Raw genomic sequence first — 24,836 nt, forward strand, 5'->3', positions numbered from 1 at the left:
CTGGCTATGAATGTCTTTAATGTTTCCCAGATCAGAATCACAGCATACAGTGTATAATAACTTCTAAAATAACAGAAATATCATCACCTCATTTATTTATATATTTTTACTTTACTTTTTTGTTATCACTTTTTTTTTTTTTTTTTTCAAATCCCATTATTTAGCTGTTTTTTTTTTCATGTCAAGTCTTGGGTTTCTGAATTCAACATAGAATGTAAAAACCAGACAACAGGTGCAGATTTGCAGCGGAGACCAAGCTGAGGGTTTATGGGACTGAGTGTGTTTGTATGGCTGTGTTCATGACATGCTGATTCAAGGTTCCTAAGATCAATTAGATGCCTCATTTCTTGGTTTGTTGAACCAAAGACTGTGAGCACGTTTGAATAAGCATAGACCTAAATCCAGTGAGGCCTACAAAGATGTGTTTACATAAATAAAGTCGAACGCACTTTATCAATTCACAGAAATATTTGCTCCATCGATCTAGCGATTGGGACATAAAACTGTTTTCTGCTACGTCACATTACTGCAGGAGAAACAGAACCTCCATAACAACACAACATAGTGACTGGAATCTAAAGCTTGGACAGAGTTGTGATGTCAGAGGCATCTTATGGTATCAAAGCCCTCGTGCAAACCCAAAATGCATAAGTGGCTACATGAAGACACTGCTACATGTAAGTGAGCTAACATTTGATGACTGCACTCGTTCATGGTTTTATGTTCTGACCAGAACTCACTGCAATGTAAAGCTGTTTATTTTTCGACAAGTGCTCTTCGCCTCTGAGATATTTACACAAATACTCTGAAGTCATACTCATCATGCAGCACAGATTCATCAGGTGTATGACTGGATCGCTTTTAAAATAACAGCGAGCAAAAAGTGTAAAAAAAAAAAAAGGGCCACACGATTCCCAGTAACTGATCAGTTTTAAACAACATTTTTCAAAATTTCTAAAAATGATACGACTCAGAAGCTCGCAGTGCTGACTGCAGTATCTTAGGCCCTCTGTTGTGTGTGGGCTTCACTGAGTTCTGCTACAGTGACTTCCATTATCAAGAATCATGATGCTACAGGACGCCCACGTGATGATGGGCAACACGAGATGAAGATAAAAAAAAAAGATCCTGTTTTATTTTCAATTACACGATAACTGATAAGTGGAAAATGTCAAGAAAGTGGCCTTTTTTTGTCAAACTGCACCTGTTGTCTTTTGTCGTCACAAAATAAGCATTCATTCACTCAAAAAACCCAAACAAACAAAAAACAAACAAGAAACTTAATATTTACAAATATTTTGTCTGTTTGCTTGTTACATTTAAAAATGTACAGATTTGATCCTCATCCAGATGTTGTGTCAGTCCTCCGTCCTGCCACCAGGTTCTCTATTCTTTGTTCTCAGAGTAGTTTGACTACATTAAATCTGCTACAATGGCGCCCTCCGGTGTTCGCTTAGAAAACAGCCCAGGAAAAGGAACAGGCCGAAGCTGAATACCTTGTTTTTTTGTTCTCACCTCCAGTGGCATCACTGTAGCCATGTTGTGGTGGAGTTTGTTTCACAACCTCTTACTGCCTCCTTTCCACAGGAGCGAGTACAAAAGGGTTCACATGGACATACTTGCTCCTTTGTAGAGAGATTAGCAAGGTATTCCTCTGCCAAACTCTGTTGGTAGAAAGTCAGCCACATCTTTGAACGTCCTTATTTTCTTGTGATCAGCTTGTTCTCTCTTCTGCTTCTCATTTTTTCCCCATCTCATCCTAAGTCTTCCTCGCAGCATGTCCAATTTCTGGCATTTCTGTCCATCAGCTGTTCCAGAGCATTTGTCCAACCCCAGCTAACCCACATCAGATGTTTTGTGATTTACATTGTGCACATTTCCCTTACAGTAGACTTACAAAATGACGGGAGCAGCCGATTATACATCTCCCCTTCCGGTCCCTAATCCCCCCCCCCCCCCCAACACTCCTTTAAGCAGTAATAAAAAAGAAAATAAACAGACTAAAGCTAGAGCACAAGCAAAGACAGCAAAAGTTACTAATCACTCCCACACTGTTCGTAAGCCACCATGAGTTCCTGTGGACTCAAACAACAGTTCAGTTAACATACTGTATTATCAGAGTTTTACCCATGATCCTTGTTTGACATCTTAATTTGGGAAGCAGTGGAGGGCATAGCTGAACTGTGATATTGTATATTCCTACCCAAATGAAAAGAGCACAATCAGAAACAGCAGACAAAAACTGCATCACTTTTACAATATTGTGAAGATAAAAACCCATTTTCATCTTGCAGCTCTGAACCGCGGCTTGGAAATGCCCACCAGTGTGCTTGTAGTTTAAGTCATAACCAGTGAGCTCACGAAACGTCACCAGTTAGGTGAACTAACCCTTGCATGTGATGCGAATATTGGGTTTAACTGAGGTAAGGACTTGTGTGGAATAGAGATGACAGAGTAAAGTCAGGTCTTCTTATTTTTGCACGATTTGTGCAAAGCAAGTATCAGTTTCCTGTAGTAAAGGACACAGGAGACGTGAGGGAGTGAGTGGGGATGAAACGGTGAGGTGTGCATGGGTAAGTAGCAGAAAGAAGCTAATGTTGGAGGTAAACCTACCTGTCTGCCTGTCTATCTCATCACTGGCTAACAAGGATAACACTTTTTGTAAAAGATGTCTGATGAATTATACACACACTAACACACACACACACACACACACACGCGCGCACTTTCTCTCACGGGCAGACATCAAACAAGACATGGAGTGGAAATAGGCGGCAGACAGGAGGAGGACAGCGCACGTAGAGGAGCAGAGGCTGCCGGTCCCTGCTTCGTCTCACTAGAATACAAAAATAATTTTGTACAAGCAAGCGACAACATCAGATATCAAGTACCCTAAAACTGACCAAAGGAAGCAAAAGTAGCAAATGTAAGATGGTCTTACTCAAAGGAAATACACTTGTGAATAACATCATGAAGAAGAGCCTGAAAGGGGGAGTATGATCAAAGTTGCTGGTCTCGCTGCAACATATTCTTCAATTTGTCTTCAATTTTCTTTTTCAAAATGACCGCAGGAAGGCATCAGTGATTTGTTAAGTCGACTGCAGGAATTTCTGTGAGGCTTTTAATGTGTGAGAGAAAAATCCCAAAATATTTAGGTGGACAGATAAGATTTGATAAGATTTGGGAAACGTGCTTTGACTGATTTGGCGTCCTTTACCCCGTCTTCATCTCTAAAAAATAATTCATGCATAGATCCCCACTGAGAAAACCCACTTATATACTTTCTCCTTTGTACACATTTATATAGAACTATATATATCATTTCTCTATATCTATATTTTCAGCAAAAATTCTTTCCACAATAAAACAACAATCAAACAAATGCTTGAAAAAAATAACAACAGAAAAACAAGATGAATAACAGAAAAAGAAAATCGAGGGCCAGTTTGGCACTTCGTCCTCCGTTAGTTGACAGTAAATAGGAACACTCTTGGATTTTCTCTGGGTTTTCTTCCCTCTTGATGAGAAAGCAAACTTAGTAATACTTACTTGGCACCAAGAATGCTGGTAGAATGAGATATCAGGTTTCAGTGTTTTCATAGCTTTATGTCTCCTGTGTGTACGGTAGGCCCTCTCCAGCTCAGTATATCATGACTCCTTAGAGCAAAGGAGCCTTGCAAAGATAGAGAATTACATGTGAAATGAGAGAACAAAGCAACAATAAGACACAGATGTGAAAAAAGAGAAAGAAATGTTCACATAACACACCAGAGGGACACAAAAAGAGATGACATCAAAGTAAAAAAGATAAAACAAGGGGCAAAAACCATTTGACCCTTTGACAATTTTTAGAGGCCATTAGTTTGGAAACAGCAGACCCTTGTTGGACACAGTACTTTGAAAGATTCAAGTCACTCCCAAACTTATCATCTGCTCCCGTGCAGTTGACTTATCTCTCCATACCACCAGTGGAGGGAGCTGCTAAGCTGTACAGCACACAATGGAGGATATGGACTCGCTTTTGGAGAAACAAGAGAATAAGAGAACAGAGTAAAGGCCCACATCAAGAGGCCTTCCTTCTATACCAGAATGAGAGCCAGTATTCCTGGTCTTTAGCTGGCGCTGTGTCAGGGTCCTTACTATACCCTGGTGGTGGAGTGGGGGTGGGGCAGGGTGTTGTTGTGGCCGGTGGAGGGGAAAGTGTTAAAGGCATGAAGAGGCTGCATGCTAGTGATGGTACTAGGGATCATGGTGATGGTGTTTGGTGTCATCAACGGAACATCGTCGGGGGCACGGCGCAGCGCCAGCGTGTAGTCAGGTGGGCAGGCGGGTCTTAGAATATCGTGGGGCCGAAGGGGCTCCATGTCGTGGTGAGCATCGTGCTCTGAGTGCTTCATCTGCAGGGACATGATCTCCTCCTCCTGGCTGTGAGCCAGGTCATTGGCAGGACCGCCCCGCTGGGGTGATAGCCGATGCCGTCGCATCTCGTGCCGCTTGTCGCGCTTGTAGTAAAGGGCAGCAAATGCCAAGATGTTGAGGAACAGTAATGAGGCTCCCACAGCAACTGTCACACTCAGTTCGGTGGAGTAGTCACGGGTTTCTCCAGGAAAGAGGTCCTGGTGTGGACGCTCTGAGCCCTCAGGCTCAGGCTCAGAGGGAAAGGTCGGGTAGGGGTGACGAGTGGTACGAGGACCTGGAGTTCTGGGCCCGGGTCTGATGGTGCCTGGGCCAGGGCCTGGTGGCAAGCGGGTAGTGGTGGGGAAGACCTCGTGTAGACTATGAAGATGGGGGACTAATTCCAGCCAGAAGGCCACCTTATTGGCCCTGTAATTGTCTCTAACGCGAGGTTTTAAGCCGATGTGGAGGTACTGCTTGTCCTTTGAATTGAACTTGGTCCAGATGACCTCTTCAAAGCGGTTGGGCTTGGTGTGAATGAACTTGGTGTCCTGAGGGACTGGCAGGTTGGGGTCACTAGTGAAGCAGAGAGAGAAATAAAAAGAATTGACAGAAATCAAATTTCAAAATCAAATTCAAAAGAATGAATACATCAGTCCAAAGAGTTTTTATCAATCCACTTCGATCAAACTCAGGACAGGAAGCTAAACTTTTAAAAACTTGATTCAAAAGCTTAGGAAAATCTTTGGAAGGTCACTCTGACCCTGCCACAAAGAAGCCCTACACTGGCAGGATAACCACTGAGTTGCACATCAGAGCATATTTGTATATATATGTATAAATTAATAAATAAAAAAATGAGAGAATTTGGAATGAGGCCTACCCGGTTTTGGCAAAGTTGGTCCAGTAAGTCATGACCACAGCACTCAACATCACATCATTCTTTGAGAAGTTGCACGGAAAGAGGTCTGTGGCACCGATCATGGGCACACCAAACACATATGGTATCTCATCTCCATGGGCAGCATCAGCCCATTCGGGTCGCGTCTCTGTTTGGCAGTGGTGGTAAAATGTGTAAAAATAAACTGGAGACTGAAATTCAGCATGAAGTTTGGCAGTGGCAATTGCAGGCGCCACCCACTGGTGATCCGTAAACAGAGCTAACAGAGTCTTTCTTCGCATGTCGCCATTGTCTCTGTCTGCCCAGTCTGTGTACATGAACTTAATTGTCTCCCTCAGGATGTCTTTGCCTAGACAAGAAGAGGCAAAAGGGAAAAAGGGAAATAGATAGAGAGATAAAAAGGGAAAAGGGAGAAAATTGCGATAAGTTAGGAGTAAGGTAAGATACATGACAAAATAAGGGTAGGGAAAGACAGAAGTATAGAAATAAGTAAAGAGTACAGTATACATATTAAAGTACAGAGGGGAAATATATAAACAGAAGAGACTGAGCAACAAAAAGAGCACAAGATAATTTGTCTCTTAGACGTTAGAATGACTGACAAGCACTTGAGAGGAAGCGTGACTGCATTATTCAAACTTGTCTGTATTTTGACTGTGGCCTGCTGCGAGGGGTTTTGCAGGCTGATCTGTTAGGAACAACAGCACTGTGATTGGGAGCCGGCTGCCTGGGGGCTGATGAGCGACAGCATTAGTGCCCACAGAGCTCCAAAGGCCAAAGCACAGACCCACCGTGGTGAAAGATAATCTCCATGATAGGAAATCTCTTTAGTATGCTTGTCTTGGCTGTTATACTTCACTACTTCACTCAACTCACATTTTATTTATTCCCATTTTTTACTCACACATAATGTTTTAAAGAGCTGTGTTTCCACAGGGAGCCTGGAGATGTTGATGTATATTTTTTCAGTTGAAAGCATGTCAATACATCATAAGCCATGTTTATAATAAAAGACTGATACATATACAATTTCTACTTGATTTTCAGCCTATAATGTGTAAAACCCTGAAAGACTTCACCTACATGGTCTCCAAATAAGTTTAAAACAGTTATTACGCCCCAGAATTGTGTCATCTGAGTGAGGTCAAAGGGAAACTTTGAAGGCTGGCAGATATATGGAGTTGGTGTCTCTTACCCTCAGGATATCCGTAGAGGTTGTCTACAAAATTAGAGATGGTGTAGTCAAATGCTGCAGCTGAGATGCCATCATTGTCCTCGCTGTCGTCCACAAACTTCAGCCCCTCACCTTGGTTCACCCCTATGAGGATGTCATAGTTCAGGAACTCCCCCTGGTGGTGCAATGAGGGAAGAAAATACGGAGGACTGAAATCAAGATGGCTGTGGCACTGTACATACCCATCTAAAGTCAGTACAAATGATGCTGTCTGATAATGATATAAATAACTGTATATATGAAATGATGTATTTCTAGCAATAAATAGCTCTTCTTATGAGATCAGGGAAATAATCTTTTTTCTTCTGTCATGAGTTATCGTTCAGTTAGTTATGTTTGTTCCACCGTAAGGTAATAAATACCCAAAATGTTAGTTGAGGTCAGTGCAGCCTGCTGACCTAACTGCTCGTTTGGAGCTTTGGAAGTCTATAGTCTCTGTTGGTTCACTATGTGAGCAAAAGGATCTTTTGACGCTCAACATTCCTTGTTTTTTACAGTGCATTAACTCGTTTGGGGAGTTAAAGGGAGAGATGACAAAGCAGCAGCAAAAAATCAGACTTTGTGATGACCTGTATTTCTTTTTTCCTTTCAGTTTGTCTGTGAGAGCTGTTTCTCAAATTTTTTCAAAAATGATCATTTCTGACTAGTAGTGTGCCATAAAAGCAGATTAGCACATATAGTAATTGAAAACAATTTTAAGATAATGATAGTGCTCTCCAGCTACAAATAATCAGTAATGCGTTATTGTCAAATGCTGTGGTTCCCAAATGTCAAGGTCTCCAGGAGACATAGAAAGAAGAAAAAAGTGACAGAAAAATTAAATGCCGCCCTAACAGGCTACATTTCTATTTTTTTTTAATGAAACTGAAGAGAAAGACTTTCTTTTTGGACTGCACGCTTCTCAAGAATTTAACCTGTGATGAAGGGTTTAAAAGCACACAATTCTTTTTTAAAGGGATCACAAAGCAAAAACAAAGACTGAATCATGGGTCTAAAATATACCACTATGGCTGTGTACAGCGACAACACTGTGAATATTTGTTACTGTGTTGAAGCTTTGCAGAGTGTGGGCTCACACCAGCTGGTAAATGTTACCGCTACATCTCTAACTCTGAGCAAAGGTCACAGTCACACCTTCTCTGAATTCTTCAAGAACTCATGTGTGGATCATCATCCCAGCTACTCATACAATGAAACTCCAGGAGGGATCATGTCCTCAGATATAGCTGGCAGACCCTCACCTGTTGCATGAGGATCTCAGGATCGTCAGGCACCACGTCTCCATCCACAACAGGGCCAAAGGCAATGTGGTAGCGGGCTGGCTGGATGTCCTGGTCCACCAGCTCCCTGAAGGTCTTGCGTCTCAGGCAGTCAACTAGGTCTGCTGTCTCTGAGTAGGTGCAGCCCACCTTTTTGGCCAGGATCTTGGTGTACTTGAGGGGCTCGTAGTTGACGGACCAGCTGGAGATGGCCGTACCACTCTGTGCAATGGCTCTGTGGAACAGACCTGAAAAGACAGAGGGATATCAATATGGGGCCTTTTTGTCACCATAAAAATGTGGTAAGAATATTTGTGAGGTCACTTGGTGTTGTGCATTGCGCCTCATTTATTTTGGGAGTTAGGAGAGAACATGATGCAAAGAAACTTCATCATCATACATCATTTTATTTTCTGGTATTATTCCAGTATATATAAAAACACTGCCAGTTTTCATTTTTCATCTCATCTTTGTCACAGGAGAAGATCTGGCAGATATGAGATGAACTACAGACCAAAGTGTACCTGACAGAGCATGCTATGGGACTGTAGCTTAAAAATATAGAAGCAGTATTGTGAATAACCTCTTCTGAGATGTCAAAAGATCCATTTTCCTGTTTCTTCTTTCAGCCTCGCTCTAGCTTTATGCCTCCCTTGCTCCCACCCTCTTTGTCTCCCTCTGTTTCTTTAGCTCTGCCTGTCCTGTGCTGTTTAAACCACTCGAGTGGCTCGTTAAGGGGCTGCCTGCCTCACTCGTTTCCTCTTGCACTCTTTTTTTCTTTTTCTTCCCTCTCCTGGGCTAAAGATTGGTCAGTTAATTATTAAGCAGAGCCGCAGAGCCTTCTTTCCCTGGGAGATCAATTATAGTAAAAAGTAGTTGGAAACAGCTACACCTACATACATATCTGCCCTGAGAGAGAGAGAGGGAAAGTCAGGCAGAGAGAACTGGGAGATAGGTATATTTAATCCATCTTAAAGATCAGTTTCTTTGTCACTCCCTGAGTGCTTTCTTCCTTGTTTGGTACAGTCTTCAGTTTGGCTACTTCTCTTTTCTTTGTTTTCACTCCAGAGTATGTTCTTTCCCCCCCACTGTTTTTCCTCTTAACATTTTCACCTCAGCACATCTCCACAGATTTTTCTATACCTGCGATCCTCGTCTTTCCACCCCCCTTAACACAGCATATGAATACTGCTTTCTGTCTTTCACGAGAGCTGTATCACACATGGCCCCTCCCTCCATCCCATCTGACACTTCCATCCTGCTTATCTGTCCCACAGATCTCTGCTGTCTGACTGGATTTGAGAAGCAGTGTTGTTGACATGATTGGTGTCCCTTAAGTGTGAGGATGAGAGAGTCCTTACCTGGTATCCCTGGTGGGGGAGAGAGGGAGCATGACAGACAGGTAGTGCCTAGTAGGCTGATGTTACACCGTTAGATGCTGATGAAGAGGAGGAGGATGATGGCGTGATGACAAAGCGGAGGCATGAGAATGGACAGGTGGCAGTGAGATGGGGTGGGTGTTGGTTGTCAACAACAAGAGATTAGGGGTTAATACGGGTACTCTTAGTTATAGGTTCCCTTTTGTTGCTAAAGTAGAGCTCCTCTCTAAGATAATTAAACTACAATTTGGCTAAACTGTTCTGGTTGTCATCTAAGAATAAAGAAATAAAGAAAACAGTGGATGGAGAGTGGAACATTTTAGAAAATATATTTTGTTTACTTAGTTCAAGAGAGTTAAATGAGAAGACTGATACAACTTATGTCTGCTCACTCAGGAGGTAATCAAGCTTGCTTAGCATAAATATCGGAAGCACAAGTTACTACTTCCTCTCTACAGATTAAGAAAGGCTAAGCACACCTTGTGTCACTGTGCAAAAGGTGTACAAGCCTTTTCCCCCTCACCAAATGTTTTCCTTTAAAGTTTGAGAAAAGCAATTCAGAGATTTGCACAGAAATATATTAGATGCGTTAAACAGTCGATACTTAAAACATGTTAAAAGGCAGAGAACTGTGTTTTTCTGAACACTGGGGTTGGACTTTTATTAAGTTTTTCATAGACTTTTTCTTCAGAACTTTTAGGGCAGGTCTAAAATCCCATTTCCACGAGGGAATGAGATTAACTATAAAAGGTGAACAAAAGACGTTTCCGCTGCTAACACTGAACCATTATAAACAGACCGACTACACTGCATTAGCCAAATATCTCTTCCCTGGATGCCACAATTTATAGATCTCTGGCAAACTACTTGCAAAGGAATAATGAGAACAAGAAAAAGTGTAAAGAGTAAAGCTGAAATGAAATGTACTTATTGGACTTGCTAGACACTGTCAATTAATTTGAAGAAGAGCTTGCATTTATAATTTGGGTAAATCCGAGATCTGTCAATAAGGGCCTTCAGCTCCCAGCGTCTAAGAGCAGAGAGCAGTGTTCATTTTCTAAAGATTTTGAGATCTACTTTTATTTACTTGGTAATTGTTTTATGCTGTTTGTTTGTTTATATATTATTTATGGTACAGAATATCATTTAAAGAATCAGATCATCTGGATAACTCTTCTTGCACAAGAAGCAAGGACAAAAAACAACACTAAATGGCCCTGACCATCATACTCCAAGCAAAACTTTTTTAAAGATCCAAAGTGGAGGATTAGTGATTCCTTGTCACATTTGTTATACTTTGTAGCTAGTTGAATTTCCCCTACCAAACCCCAAACTACAGTGACAGGGCAAAACATGAAAGGCCCACTCCAGAGCAAATGTTAATTTAGTTCCTTCTGGGCTCTACTGTAATAACATGGTGGTGAAACATAGAGAAGGGGAAGAGAGGGCATTTTTTTGTGATAAATTCCTCATTCCAAGGTAACAAAGATACAACGATTCTTATTTCTAATAAGAACAAAATTCTGAAACAACAAGGTCGTAGTTATGAACATTGTATTGTCAATACATAATTTTTTATTTTTATTTTTATTTTTTTTTAAAGGAAACAATTCTGTATTGGAAATCATTGCATGGGCTCAAGGACCAAAAGAAGAAGATCCAGAAATGCCCTTGCTTTTTCTGGGCCTGAGTTCATTTAAGATGCGTGAAATCTGAAATTCCTTTTGTAAATCATAGATGCTGCTCGCTCAGTCCAAAAGGGAAGAGAAACCATATTTCTTGTTATCAGCAGAAAGTAAAAAGCTAGCATCTGTGAACTGAATGTCAGTGCATTAATGCACAAAGCATGGATAACTTACACCTCTGTAAAAGCCCCATTAATGATGAATGACATGCAGGTTTTGAAGGAACATATGCTGCCATCCAGAATATGTTTTACAACTGCACGGCTATGTGGTAACAGAGTTCCTGGTGTTTAAGTGGATTATGTTTATGTTTATGCATTTAGCAGATGCTTTTATCCAAAGCGACTTACACATGAGGATATAACATTACAGCTAACATCAAAGTTAACAATAAGCTACATAGAAGGAAACCTCTGGTCAGACTCAGTCAGAGGTGACACGGGTGACAGTGTAGAGATAGAGGGCAGGCAAAGAGGGAATAACAGAAAGAGAAAGTCTTAAGTCCAACCCTATCCCTCGTTTATGTATTTTTCCAACCATTTGAATACAAGGCCCCTCAGAATCCCTTATAATTGCTTGAATTATAAAATACTCTGCAGAAGTCTTGTGCCACCCCTCAGCTCTTTGAAACATTATCAGGAAAACAGGATTGAAGTACAGTGATGTACTGAAACATATGCAAACATAAATGTAAATACAATATAGAAGGCAAAAACAGAGTTTGTACAAGTTTAATGAGCTTGAAAGTCAATATCTGGTATGAACACCTTTATTCTTCAAACACAGTCGGAACCATCTTAGACAAGCTTTCTTGAAATTTCTTTAAATAGTCTTCAGGAATAGTTCTTTAGGCTTTTTGAAGGACATTCCAAAGCTCTTCTTTGGATGTTGGCTGCCTTTTGTTCTGTTCTCTGTCAAGATGATCCCACACTGCTTCAATAATGTTCAGGTGCAGGCTCCGGAAAAGATTCATCTCACATTAAGATCTGTTGCCACAGAGTTTCAGTTCTTGTGTCATTTGGCATACCTCACCCTTTTTCTCCCTCTTTCCCTTCTTTGAGAATGACTTCTTGACAGCCACCCTTCCATGGAGACCATTGACTCTGTGAACAGTGGATGGATCAACTGAAGATCCGGATACATCTCTCAGCTCTTGTGTCAGGTTTTTGCTGGATAAATTTCATAAGAACGTCACTTTCAGATCCCATGCATCTTGTAGAGTTGCTTAGGCCTGACATTCTTCTTTTGTTCTCTCCTCATCCAGTTTTTAAAAAAATGCTGAAACATGCCAAGTTTTCAGCTAATGGCTCTTTCTGAATCACCTTATTGGTGCAAAATCATTATCTTATGTCTATGAAAGTGCATTATCTTTGGCATTCTCGTAACTTTAGCTAAAAAATGCTAAAGATACAATAACAGTTATCTGTTATGTATAGAAACAACACAAGTTCATCGCTTGAGTTAGGTGCCTTTTTACACTTGAAAAATTCATAGGTTAAGTTGGCTTAACAAAGAAAAAACCCAAATTCCTCTAAAAATGATCAAATGAAAGGACTGTACTGATCTGAGTGAAAAAGCAGCCAATGTCCAAGAGACCTTCAGAAAACCTGGAGAACTACTGTTTAAGACCACTTTAAAAGATTACATGTAGATCTGACCCCTTGGGAAAAAAAGGGGTTGCTCAAGACTTTTGCATAGAAGTGTATATTGTTTAACAAATGGGGTAATGAAAAGTCAAAATGCTCAGTGTGTCCCCTGCTGGCAAGAGAGAAAAATTCATGGGGTGTCTGGGTTAATATAAAGGGTTAATAGGCATCAGTGGTAATTACAGAGGTTGCGTTAAAGGGATACATTGATAAAGCAGCAACACACAGATGCTTTCTCAGACTGAATGAGTCAAAATTAGACATCGGCTGAGTGCTTCAGAGACACACGCGTCAACACACAGAGCAGTAATTGAACCAGATGTGCGGTTCTGTGAACATGCTCCCAATGATGTCGCTCTTTCTTTTCACCCACTATTTCTGTTCTTGCAGTTCATGTATAAGATGGAAAATATGGAGAGAAGAGAGGCATTCAGCGTGAGTCCTCGAGCAGCCCGGAGAACAGAGAAGCTATGACCGTCGGAGGACAGCTACAAGAGCAGCATGATCAAAGGCTGAGGATCGTCAGCCACGCAGATCTTAGTTCAGATCAAAGTCAGTTGGTCCGTAGGCCCCTGTCCTTTGGTGGTGCTATATTAGCACTTCGCCCTCAGGGTGTGTAGCTGGTAATGGGAAGCACGAGGTCATATAGATATGGGATTTTGATGAAGGTATGGCCTTCGGGTTGCAGAAAGCCAGGAACATTGGTTATGGCAGGTAATATTGGGTAATGTCGGAGCTCCCATGTCATTTATCCTCCAAAGACTCGAGCAACACAACCTGGATCAAACCTGCACACGCTCATTAGCCTCATGACTGCTTAAATTCTTCAGTTCAAAGGACAAACAGTGTTCTCCTTTGGGAATAGAGGTGTCAAGTGAACATCACAGGGCTTAACGATTTCTTGGCTTCATGCTGCCAGCTGCCTTTCCATCCGACTAAGACTTCTCTGCTATGATCACACTATGTATTAAATAAAACATGAGCCAAAGGATAAATAAAGGAAAAAGATATTCTACGTACTGCGCTAAACATATCACAAGTAATTCAAGCAACACATATACATTCAGTTTTATAAGCTGAAGAATAAATATTGCTTGTGGCTATTCAGGGATTAGTAACAGATGATCCCAGCTGTGGGTGATTCAGATAGGATCCACGTAAGCGGCAACAGTCAAGATGTATAACACACAAGGCTGGATCCTGGCTATTAGCAACTGAAAAGAAACTAATAAACCCAAACATATTCAATTTTTACAAATCCCATGACCAGTGGGACTGCTGACGTTTGCTTTTCTATCATCATCATTATTATTATTTTCCTATTTTAGTATTTTTTCATTTAATTCAATCTAATTTTCATCTAATTTAATTTTCATTGCAAATGCATCTACAGAAAAGACAAAGAGAAAACAGAATGTGAATGATGAACTGACATTTTTTAAAGAAACAAAACAAAACAAAACAAAACAAAACACCCAGAGCATTCAATCTACCTTCTGAATGGTGTGAGAGGATGAGGAGGTTAACGCAGGAGGCCCCAGCTCCAGAGCCGAAGATGGTGATCCTCTCTGGGTCCCCGCCGAAGTGGCCGATGTTCTCGTTGAGCCAGCGCAGGGCTTGAATCTGGTCCAGCAGGCCATAGTTCCCCTTCGCCGACTGATCTCCGGTACTGAGGAAACCTGTTTGTTGAAAGGATGGATGGAAGATGGAAGATGGAAGAAGGTGATGAAGTGTATTCAGGAGAGTAAAGCAAAGGGGTAATGAGAAGATGGTTGAGGGCAAAGGAATGAAGGACAGAGGACGAAGATGTGCACAAAATACGCCGAGAAAAAGAAGAGACAACAGAGAGGCAAGATGACGTTAATATCTACCTTTCCTGATCCTGTACAGCAGATGATACTATCTTTGGCATTTTGAGAGCAAAGCGTCTTAAAACTGAAGTGGCTAAATGGAATTCAGACCACAATAATTTAATAATGTGTTTATACCATATTGTACCACTTTTCCTCCTTTGGAATAGAACTCTGTGGATATGATCATAATGTACTCACTTTACATTTCAGCAAAATCTTAAGCTTTCCCTCATTAAATTCCATTTGTAAAGATTTAAACTCATGACATTCAATATTAATCTTATTGCCACCAAATCTCATTTAAAAATAGTGAGCAAGCATTACTCGGTTAAGCCTTTGCATCAAGCTTTCTTTTTTTGCCACAGAGCAGCACTGTTGTTCAGAGGCCGAATGTTGCACTCATTAACGTAGTTAGTTTACACAGTAAACCAAGTTTTCACTAGCTAAGATTTACCAAAACTGCCCACCAGTTTGAGATAATGACTGAACTGCCTTTGCAAGGATGAAAACATTTGTCGATACCTCTTTTTTTAAAAAGATGATATCATCATGTTCAGCTTAAACAGATTTGTTGACTTTTTGTGTGATTTGTTAACCACTTTAGCGATTTCTAGCAAAGACAAAAAAAGAAATCATAAAGGAAAACATGTGAATTAAATAAGAAATCAGTTAGTCACCTAAATACGTATTTAGGTGACTAACTTATGTGAATATACTTCTTTTGAATACCTCCATCCCTTTTACATGGAGCACAGGATGCACACACTATGAGAAACTGTTGTTTCATCTGTTTCCAGCTGAAATACAGTCCGATACTGAACACGTCTCAAAGTCTTCCTGTAAGACTGCACTGCACACTTACATAAACATTGTAATAAAAGCTTTCCTCTTTCTGTTTAGTCTGACATTGCCTCTGATGATCATTACTGAATATCTTTTTAGTTGCAATTAATTGTCAGCCTCTGAACGGGACCTCTAATTAGTGCTACGTGAAAGAGAGGAAAAGCTGTTCATTAAACCCGTACAGTAAGGGTCAAACACAATGTTGGGTTAGGATTGGAACCCAAACAGACGGTATGGATGACTATATGCTGTGGGTACTTTATTAGTGTGATCAAACTCCTGAGCATTTATCGTCAAACCCAAAACAATCCCCACAAACTATACACCTGTTCCTCTGCTGAGAGCCAATCAAAACTGCTTTAGCAATGTGACTATCTTTCCGAGGTTTGAGTCAGAAGGGAGGTAAAGAGTACAAGACACTTGTTCAGGATCCAGACATAGTAATTTGACATCTAGGAATTAAGTGTAGGGAGTTTAAGTATCCAGGATGAGAGTCTGGGAATGTGAATCTGTGAGGTTAAACTTCTATTTGTAGAAAAACTGGAATAACATCTTAACCACACAGTGTAAATAATAAGACATACTGTCATAAAAGCCAACCCAACAAGTGATGCATTTACCAGATCCTGAGAAACTGAACGGTATATCAGTAAGCAAACAAACGTCAGTCACTAATCATCATTGTGTCACGAGCTAAATCCAACGAAATAACTCATGTTTCAGGGAGTCTGAAAGAATGAAAAAAGGGTGTACTCTGGAAAGATGCCACCGTGTGGCAAGAACACGACAGGCAACCTGCACTCTGCAGGACAGAAACACTGCAGAACAGATTTTCATAAGAAAACTATAAAATCAAGAGGGCTGTAGCACACAGGTATGGAATAAATCAGTAGTAGCCTACATGTAACTCTGCATGAAAGCCAGATCAGAAAAGTGGGAGCATGTGAATTTCACTCAACATGATGCAGGTTTAATTGGCAATTAAGTTACAGTTGTTAAACAATGAAAGTGAGGAAAAAATTGGAGCAAAAAAAACCAGTGACATACTGGCTGTAATTTACTAACATTTGCCAGCACACAAGGTAGGAGTTACACCTACATGTACACAGTTAAACAGGATTACAAAAACATTAAAACTCGGAGAACCAGACTGCAGGAGTTCTGTGCCAGCAGCCAAGAAAAAAAAGAGAGCTCATTATTAGTCAGCTGGAACCAGCTCAAGGAAAGAGTAGAATATAAACTTTTCCTGGCCTATTATCACCCATTGAACATACACATACATTAATTATAATTATAACTTTGACCAACGGTGATAGTTCGTTTTTGATGTAGTGCACCTACAAAGGGAGATTTTTGAGAAGTCTACAACATTAACCAATACTTATCTTTATTCTAGTACAGCCAAAATACTATTTTGGGTTTATTTTTATGGATAATCCTTAACGATCCATAAAACCTTAGGGGATCAACACACATATCAGTAAGCACCTTGTGCCAGTTCTGACTTTTGTGCTGCTCTTTAAACATCACAAATACGCAGCATGTTTGGGTACATTAATTAAGTCAAGCACAAACAAGAGGCAAATAAGCTGCCTAATGCCTTCTGTAATCTCCATGACATATTAAACATAATAGTCATGTTAATTAAGTAATTAATTATGCTACATAACCTATAGCAATACTTCGATGTCAGTATAGTTTTTCTTTAACATCGTATGGCATCTGTGCTGCTATAGAGTTCAGGTATTAGCAGGTTTTAAATACAGAAAGCTGTTTCTCACCATTATTGAGTAATCTAACGATGACTCTGCTGTTATAAATTGCTCCTTGGTTATTAATAACCTTACAAAAATAGGTGTAGTGCTGGCAAACCAGCTGACAGCCAAGATGCTCATGTTATTTTGACACAGCCAAAGCTGTTGTTTTTACTGCACCTTCATGCTGCATCCATCTGACAGTGAGTCAGTGTGCAACAGCAGGCCACTTCAACCGTGCCCCATCCTGTATAATTTGATAAAGGGCTTGAAAAAATAGAGGATCTGGTAAAAGTGCAGAGCCGCTACATGAAAGCGGCGCTCTGCATGAGTGGTGTTTAAAATGGCTTTGGTGGTTAGAAGGGTGAAACAGAGACAGAATGTAAGAGTAAAGGAGAAGGCGACAAGGACAGTGGGTGTTCTGTGAGCCCCGGATAGAGGCACAGTGTTTTATCTGCCTCCAAGACACCAGGCGTTGGCGTGCGCACACACACACACGCACACGCACGCATACACGCACACGTAGGGACACTGATCAAAGACTGACACTACAGAAAAGACTGCCTCCCTGTCTCCACTCTCAAAAACACACTAAACATGTTCACATGTGAACACACAGGAAGCCAGAAATCCTGCAAATGCATACTCTACACAAGGTCACACACATGCACACACACAAAGCTCATGCAAATCATTCAAAAAAAATTGCTGCATTTCCATCTTTCTGTGTACTGTGAGCCGACGGAAAAGCTTTTGTGTATCTAACCTGCAGTCACAATGAAGCAGCTCTGAGCCCTTTCTGTGCCATCACTGAATCATGAGATTGTACTTTTAGGCCCCATATGCTTGCAAGGGTTTGTTGTGTGCAGCCATATTTGTCATTATGATTTGTGTGTTTATGCAAAGATGTATGAATATGTGACATTCAGTGAGCCATACACATGACAATGACTTGTGACTGCAGAATGACAAACGCTGCTCCAAAGACACTATCCCATGTGAATTCATTGTTAGGGGTCGGGTGACTTGAGTGCCAGAAACCTGTGTGTGTTCTTGGCAGCAGAGTAATTATTGTTTATCAGAGGAGTGTGCACATCATCCACAAAAATGAACAGATGTGGGTTGGCTCAATGATTTTGAATAATGTATAGGACACACATTTTCAATGTCAGCCGCACACACAAACCTCAGCTGTGCCTCCCTCTTCCAAAGGTGATGCAGGCTAACTATCTGCTCGACAGACAGCATGTTCCTGAGCAGTGTTCAGATGTATTCTTGCAATTATAGCAGCACACTTCACACTTTCAGCCAGCACCGCTTAAGCCACAACATGCTATCATCCCGCCACCATGCTAAACGTTTTGTGATTTCCAGAGGGTCATGCTGAATGACACGAGCGAGGAAAAGAAGGATTTGGAAGAAGGAGAAAAGAGGAAATGAGAAACATTCCTCTCTTCTTCATCAAGCTTAAAAATAGTCTTATTTCCCTCAACAAACACCACTTTGGCTTAGACACAGCGATTAGCCTTGGGTGATTCGCTCCACTCTTCTCTCTCTCTCTCCCTTTGTGCTCTTTCTCTCTCTAAAGTTGTTATTACTATTGCCTGGCTGTGACAACCAAATTATCTGTGAAATTATTCAGATTTTATGCCCTCGCATAGGGTAGGACCCCTCTGAGAATTTTTGTGTGTGAAGATATGTTTGATGCAAGCCCTTTTTTGGGGAAAAGTACAGTAGAATAACTGTCTCAAGGTTGTGTGTGTTGCCAGTGTCTGTCCAGATTCAAAATAGACCATATGAAGTAAAGACTGGGCGGAACTGTGTAAACGCTTATCAGTCACAGAAAAAACACTAACAGGTAAAGTGAATATCAATCAACATCTCATTATAATGTAATATTCTGCTTGCAAACGTTTAAGTCCTTTAATTTATGTGGCTGTTACTGACACAAAGTGTTACCCACGTAAATGCTGTTGCAGATCAAGCATATCCGTTCCTCTGGCAACAGCACTGCCCAACTTTACTATATCACTGCAAAGACTGCTCAGGAACTGCTCCAATAGCTTTGACCCAGTCTAAAATGGAACCCTGACTAATTTGACTTGCATGGCTAATTTGATAAACAGGTATACAGATGCAATATTTATCAAAAACAAAAAATGAGGTGAAGACGAGACTGAAGAAATGACTGGAATTGTACACCAAGACGAAGAAGATAAACACAAAAGCAAGCTGAGCTACGGGAGGCAGCGACATTGACTGAGGACAGTTTTCAGTGGGACTGTTAAATTCAAGTCCAGATTGTTGATATGGAATCAGGTGGCTAAGTTTTGTTGTAATTGATCTTTTGATGATTTATTGTTTCTGGTTTTCAAAGCCTGAATGACTGAGAACAGTGTTAAAATCAACAAACTACGGACAACTGTAACTCAGGCCTCTGTGGCAAACAATGACATTGGTTGTTGACAGCAGAGTTGTGGCTCCAGTAGCTCTCAGGTTAACGGCAGACCCCTAGGTTCTAAATCATAGTGATAATAAAAGCGTTGCAGTAGGTGATTGAGAGCTGCTGTGGGTGCTTAACTTCTGTACATGCAGACAGCTCTTGTTCCTAAACAGTACATCAAAACTAAGCAGGATATAATAATTCACTGACACATAGATATAGACCCTGTTACAGCAAGCAACACCTGTTAGCTTATCCCTATTAGAGACATCGGAGTCAAAAGAATCAGGGAACAAATGGTGAGTAGCGGATCAACAGAAAGCTGCAAGTTATTTAGGACAGTTTCAAAGAATTGTTTACTTCCCTTGTTGCCTTTCAATTGGGGACAAAAACCAGAAGTGGCACCACATGGCACTGACTCCAAGTCTTTCATGATGGCTATAAAAAGTTGTGACATTATTAAATTGGTAACTCCCGAGCTGAGCCATTTTACGGCACTGTGAGACTAAGATGTATTGTGCACATAAAGCAATGGTTGGCACCGTAGTTGAAAAAAAGTGACAAACATTAAGGATTTTGTACAACATACTATTATTATGCAAGGGTAATTAGAATATATTAGGGCATAAAAGTCTAATTAGTTCACGGTCCTTATAAAACTCCCTACATCTCAATCTCAACAAAGTGATGCGCTGCAATAAGCCCAATCTTACAGGCCCCACCCAGCATTCCACAGTCCTTTAAGGATACACTAGAAAAACTCAAATAGTTGGTTTAGCAGTATGAGCGGGACGTGCACCTACGCAAGCTAAAATGGAGATGCAACACATACATCTTCGAGCCCACAGTAAAGACCTATAAAACCACCCCGGCTTCAAGGTGGGCACCAACATTAGTGTCACCAATTCAACATCTGAGCAAATGTAAGTTACATTATGGTTGCAGTTATGTCAGACTAAACTTTTTGGACATAAACCATTATCACTTCATATTTTTCTGAATAGATTTGAATGAAACTAAGTCAAACTGTCAAATTAATTCTTGAAAATAAGATCAGACATGCCTTGTAAGGTCACACTAAAATCCCTAAAAATGAATCATTTATTCAAAGTTTATCATTTGGAATTGCACCCAAGATAAAATATCCAAATAAATAAGACCCACTTTGTATCATTGGCAGTCTGCATGTCTTCCTTCCTCTGTGGCTACTTTTTTTTTTTTTTGAGAATGTCCTTTCCTTCCTCTTCCAACTTTTTAACTTTTTCCTTCTGAACTGCAGAATTTTCTGCATTTAAGCAATCAATGCTCAGTGATTACTTTGCTTGTAGTGCTATTATTGGGCTAAAGTCAAAATAGGATTCTCCAAAAATCTTTATACCTACACTTTAAACAAGCTTTACTATTGCTTCCATAGAAATCACATCAACCAGCTAAATCCTTACACTCCACTCATTTTGACAGAAATGCTAACGCTAACCCAAAGTTTCTTACCGAGGCTGTTTCACATCATGTATTGTAGATTCAAGCACAGTTTTATTTCTTTGAAAATAGTTGCTTAAGAAGTTCTTATGCTGCTAACACTAATTATTACTGCTGTCGACAGATTTATCAGGACAGAAGTCTTAAGGGAAAAAATGCTTCTATGGTATGAAATATACATAGCTAATACTCATATATTCATCACATTTTTGCACTTGTTCCGTTCCACTGGTGTTCTTTCACACAGAAGCTCCTTCCTTTTATATAATTCATTCTTTTATCTCCCTGGCCCTTATGGTACGGTCTCTCTATCTTTCTGACTTGAGTCTGGAGCAGAAGCTGCTGGCCTCTGAAGTCCTGACGCTGGTGAAAGAGAAACCAGGCCAGCTCCCAGCAGAGTACGACCATATGCACACGCAGTGTTTCTCAGAGCCTCAATCTGCCCATGAATGTTTATACGTGTGTGTGTGTGGGGCAAAAACAAGTGGCGTGATTGCTCTTGCTTCTGCCACGGATCAGTCCAAGTGTGTCAGAAGGACGCAGAAGAACACACGCACACCCACATTTACTCATACACTGGAGGATGACAGTGAGGGAGAGGGATGAGAGCAGTTGACTGAGACAGAACGAGTCGCAAAGGGACAAACACAGAGAGAGGAGGTGAGGTTATAGATTGTCAGGTGTGTGCGTGTTTTTGTGTTTCCCAAAGGAACAAGAAGAAGGATGAGTATCTATTTCACTCTTCTTCTTTAACTAGAGTCGTTATAGAGTGGCTGTGAGTGTGTATCGATCAGGTTTTGTTGCCATGCGAACACTTCTACAGCCCAAAGGAACAATGGTTCATTGTCCTGATCGCACATTCGCATCATGAGTCTTTTCATGTGTGTGTGCTCAGAATTGAAAACCTTTACCTCCATGTCTTCTTTATTTGAGTTCCAACACCTCCTCCTCAACCTAACTCTTTCCATCCACTCTTGTTTATCTGTCATCTTGCCACCTCTGGGTCTTACCGTCCTCGAAGGCCTCTATGCAGTCAGAGGGTAATGACGGGTGAAATAGGGGTGCCATGGGCCAGATCGTACATGATGTATGTTGAAATGTCGTTGCTGTGCCGAAAGCACTTGTGCCGTGCTTAAGAAATTGTTTTCAATCATAGCTGTGTTTGATGTAACCCATCCTCATTCCACTCCCTTGTCAGACTTACATTTTAACCAAAATGATAGACTGATGTATTCAGTTCACAGCAGTATTCTGAGCCTTTGTTATGGATTGTTATGCCATTGATATCTATGGGTAAATTAAGATCATCTTTGGCCCAAACTGTTTGGTCTTATTACTTGATTTATGTTATACAGATTGATCTGAAAAATATATATATATGGAGTGGAAGCATCAGACTGTTAATATTTTAGGTTTCTTTTATCCCATTTTAAATAAGTTTATACAAAAAGTTAAATAGCAGCATGTGATGGCTCAAGTTGGTGGAAGGTGCACTGAGTGCTGTTCATATTTTACTGGTAGAAACATTTAGTGATCATTACTTACATCTAAAGTACAGAATGTCTAATTAAATGCAGTATTCTTTAATTGGCTATCCCGCAGTCTTACCACATACAGTACTATCAACTGCAGAGTTCCAGCTACAATAATTTCACTAGAAAACGAGGAGAGGTGTGCAAGGTTTGAGAACAGATAATAGAATAGTTGAATATTTTTACTTTAATGAGCCAATAGTTGATTTTCCTCTCAACTGATGTTTAAGTTTTTAACGTTTGGGGGGAAATGGTCAAAATCCAAGCAGCAGAGGCTGAGATATTGATACAGAGAACATCGGCTGAGTTTATTCTCAGAGATTCATAGATTCTTATATTTTTCATAGTTCATCACATCTTTCCTTCCATCTTCATTTGCTGATAAATGAGAGTACAAACTCGAGCCCAATCTGAGATTCCTGACAACTTTGCCAGAGTCAAGTTTTGATAAGCTTTAGCAAGTTTCCCCAGGGTCAGAAGTGACACTTCAGACAACCGTTTTCACTGACTCAGATGTGGAGTGTTCAAAACTTTAAAAAGTCAAAAAGAAAAAATGGAAAGTGCCAAAATACAATGCTCCCTAGCAGGGATGGTGGGAAAAAGAAAACCTAGAGGAGAGAGGAAAACAAGAGCTAATGAATCCCCAAACTGGAGTCTGCTCCAGTAGCAGCAGCAGCAGCAGCTGTGCGGTGGCTGGGATTTACCAGGCAAAACAAACAGCTAAAATAAATGGGTAAACACTCATCGTGGGTCTGCAGGGGTATGTGAATGTGCATGTGTGTTTTCAAGCATTCTCATTGTACTCATCTGCATATAAGCCTATTATCATTATAATTATGTGCTTACATTGGTGCATGTTTAGAAGGTTGTCTGAATCCACACCATTGTCGTTTCTTAATGTTTTTACCTTTTATGGCTGCAGGTTGAATGAAACGAGGGTGTGTCTGAGCATCTCTAGGGCTAAAAGTAAACCTCTGCTACTCTACTAAGAGAGGGACACATTATGTAGCGCTTCAGCCAGAGCCGGTGTTGGGATGCGACACCGGCTCTGGCTGGGATGGGGATGTAAGGACTGTATAAAGCCAGCATGGTTCCGTTTTCAGCTTCTGTTTTGTGAAATTGTTTTTTTGTCATTTTAATTGGACTGTTTTGCAAATTACTCCATTTTGCATCCATTTTTGCTTGTAACGTTTCCCTTGATCAGTTATAAAAACACAACCAAAACTGTTCTTCAAAGGTTTTCAGGTGTGGGACAGACTGACTGAGGGGGATGCCCAGTATTTCTATGATGCAAATAGATGCAGCATTTGTTGTATTACATTTTAAATGCAATGAATTTGATCGACTCACAGTGGAGTATTTTTAGAAAAGGTTCAATAACATCACTGTCACTGACTCTGTAAGGGCGTTGCACTTTCGATTAACCAGATGTAGAAGTGTAAGTTCTGAAGTTTTTCTTATTGTGGCTGGGTGATTAAAAAAACAAAACAAGAGAGACTTACCTCCTAATTCTTTAGAATGTCACAATTCTTTTGCATTTCTCTTCCTGCAAAAACTTGACAGTGTTACATTAAAGGCTCGTAAATTGTAGTGGCAATCTTTCATATTTCCTTAAGTTTTGTCACAAGGCAGCGTTCATGTGACATGATGAAGAACCCCTACAATATATTCAATGTAAATTTCTAAACCTAACAAATCGTGAATAACAGCAAAGATGCCCAATGGAAGATCCAAATGGGGCTCAAACTCTAATATTTTCTGTCAGATTAAAAGGTTGTTTGCACTGATAAGAATAACTATATTGATAACTATTAAATAGGACAGTTTTAAAATAGTTTAAATCAAAATGAATGGTGGAGTCCAGGGCCGTAACCAGGATTTTTCAAATACCGAGGTCAAATATTGCGATAAATCTTATTTGACAAAAAAAACATCCTAATATGGTGACTTTTTAAAATACAGTTTGGAAATGTGAATAAACAGAGGTAAATCACAAGCCCATCAAAGAGGTGAATATGTAGGTGAACAAGTTTATTATAACAATGTGATCACAAAAGTAGAGTATTTGAGTGAGTGAGACTCAGTTCTTCCCCTTTCTTCCTCTACTGACTCTCTCTCTTCAACTCCCTCATTCTCATCCTCTCCTGTGTCATCTGTTTTAAAATATCAGCATCACCATCACCATTAATATTATTGTTATTATTAATATTACATTATTATTATTATTACTATTGTCACCATCATCACCATGCATGTGCATGACCCACTAAAAGGTCAAATGAATGAGTTGGGTTATTGGTCTAACCGATGTGCAAAATTTTAGACACCATTTGCAGTAAAATCCAAATGGTTCATTTGGAAAAATGCAATCATTTTACCTAAGTAACTGGTTGAATCCACCCACTAAATTAACATCGTAGAATGTGCCAAACA

General features: G+C 40.3%; 1 protein-coding gene across 5 annotated transcripts in view; it reads right to left on the bottom strand.

Moving 5' to 3' along the window:
- Window positions 1-5: 5 nt before the first annotated feature.
- The window catches only part of nlgn2a (neuroligin 2a), a 190,435-nt gene continuing 165,604 nt past the window's right edge, over window positions 6-24,836 (bottom strand). For all 5 annotated transcript variants that reach the window (XM_075451575.1, XM_075451577.1, XM_075451573.1 and 2 more), the window contains 5 exons: window positions 13,993-14,178; window positions 7,772-8,037; window positions 6,492-6,645; window positions 5,279-5,645; window positions 6-4,971 (listed from right to left, as the gene is read on the bottom strand). In XM_075451575.1, coding sequence (XP_075307690.1) covers window positions 4,140-4,971; window positions 5,279-5,645; window positions 6,492-6,645; window positions 7,772-8,037; window positions 13,993-14,178 — 1,805 coding nt within the window. In that variant the 3' untranslated portion in view covers window positions 6-4,139. The remainder of the gene's footprint in view (window positions 4,972-5,278; window positions 5,646-6,491; window positions 6,646-7,771; window positions 8,038-13,992; window positions 14,179-24,836) is intronic.

This window comes from Odontesthes bonariensis, chromosome 19 (assembly GCF_027942865.1).
Source record: "Odontesthes bonariensis isolate fOdoBon6 chromosome 19, fOdoBon6.hap1, whole genome shotgun sequence".
Lineage (NCBI taxonomy): Eukaryota > Metazoa > Chordata > Actinopteri > Atheriniformes > Atherinopsidae > Odontesthes > Odontesthes bonariensis.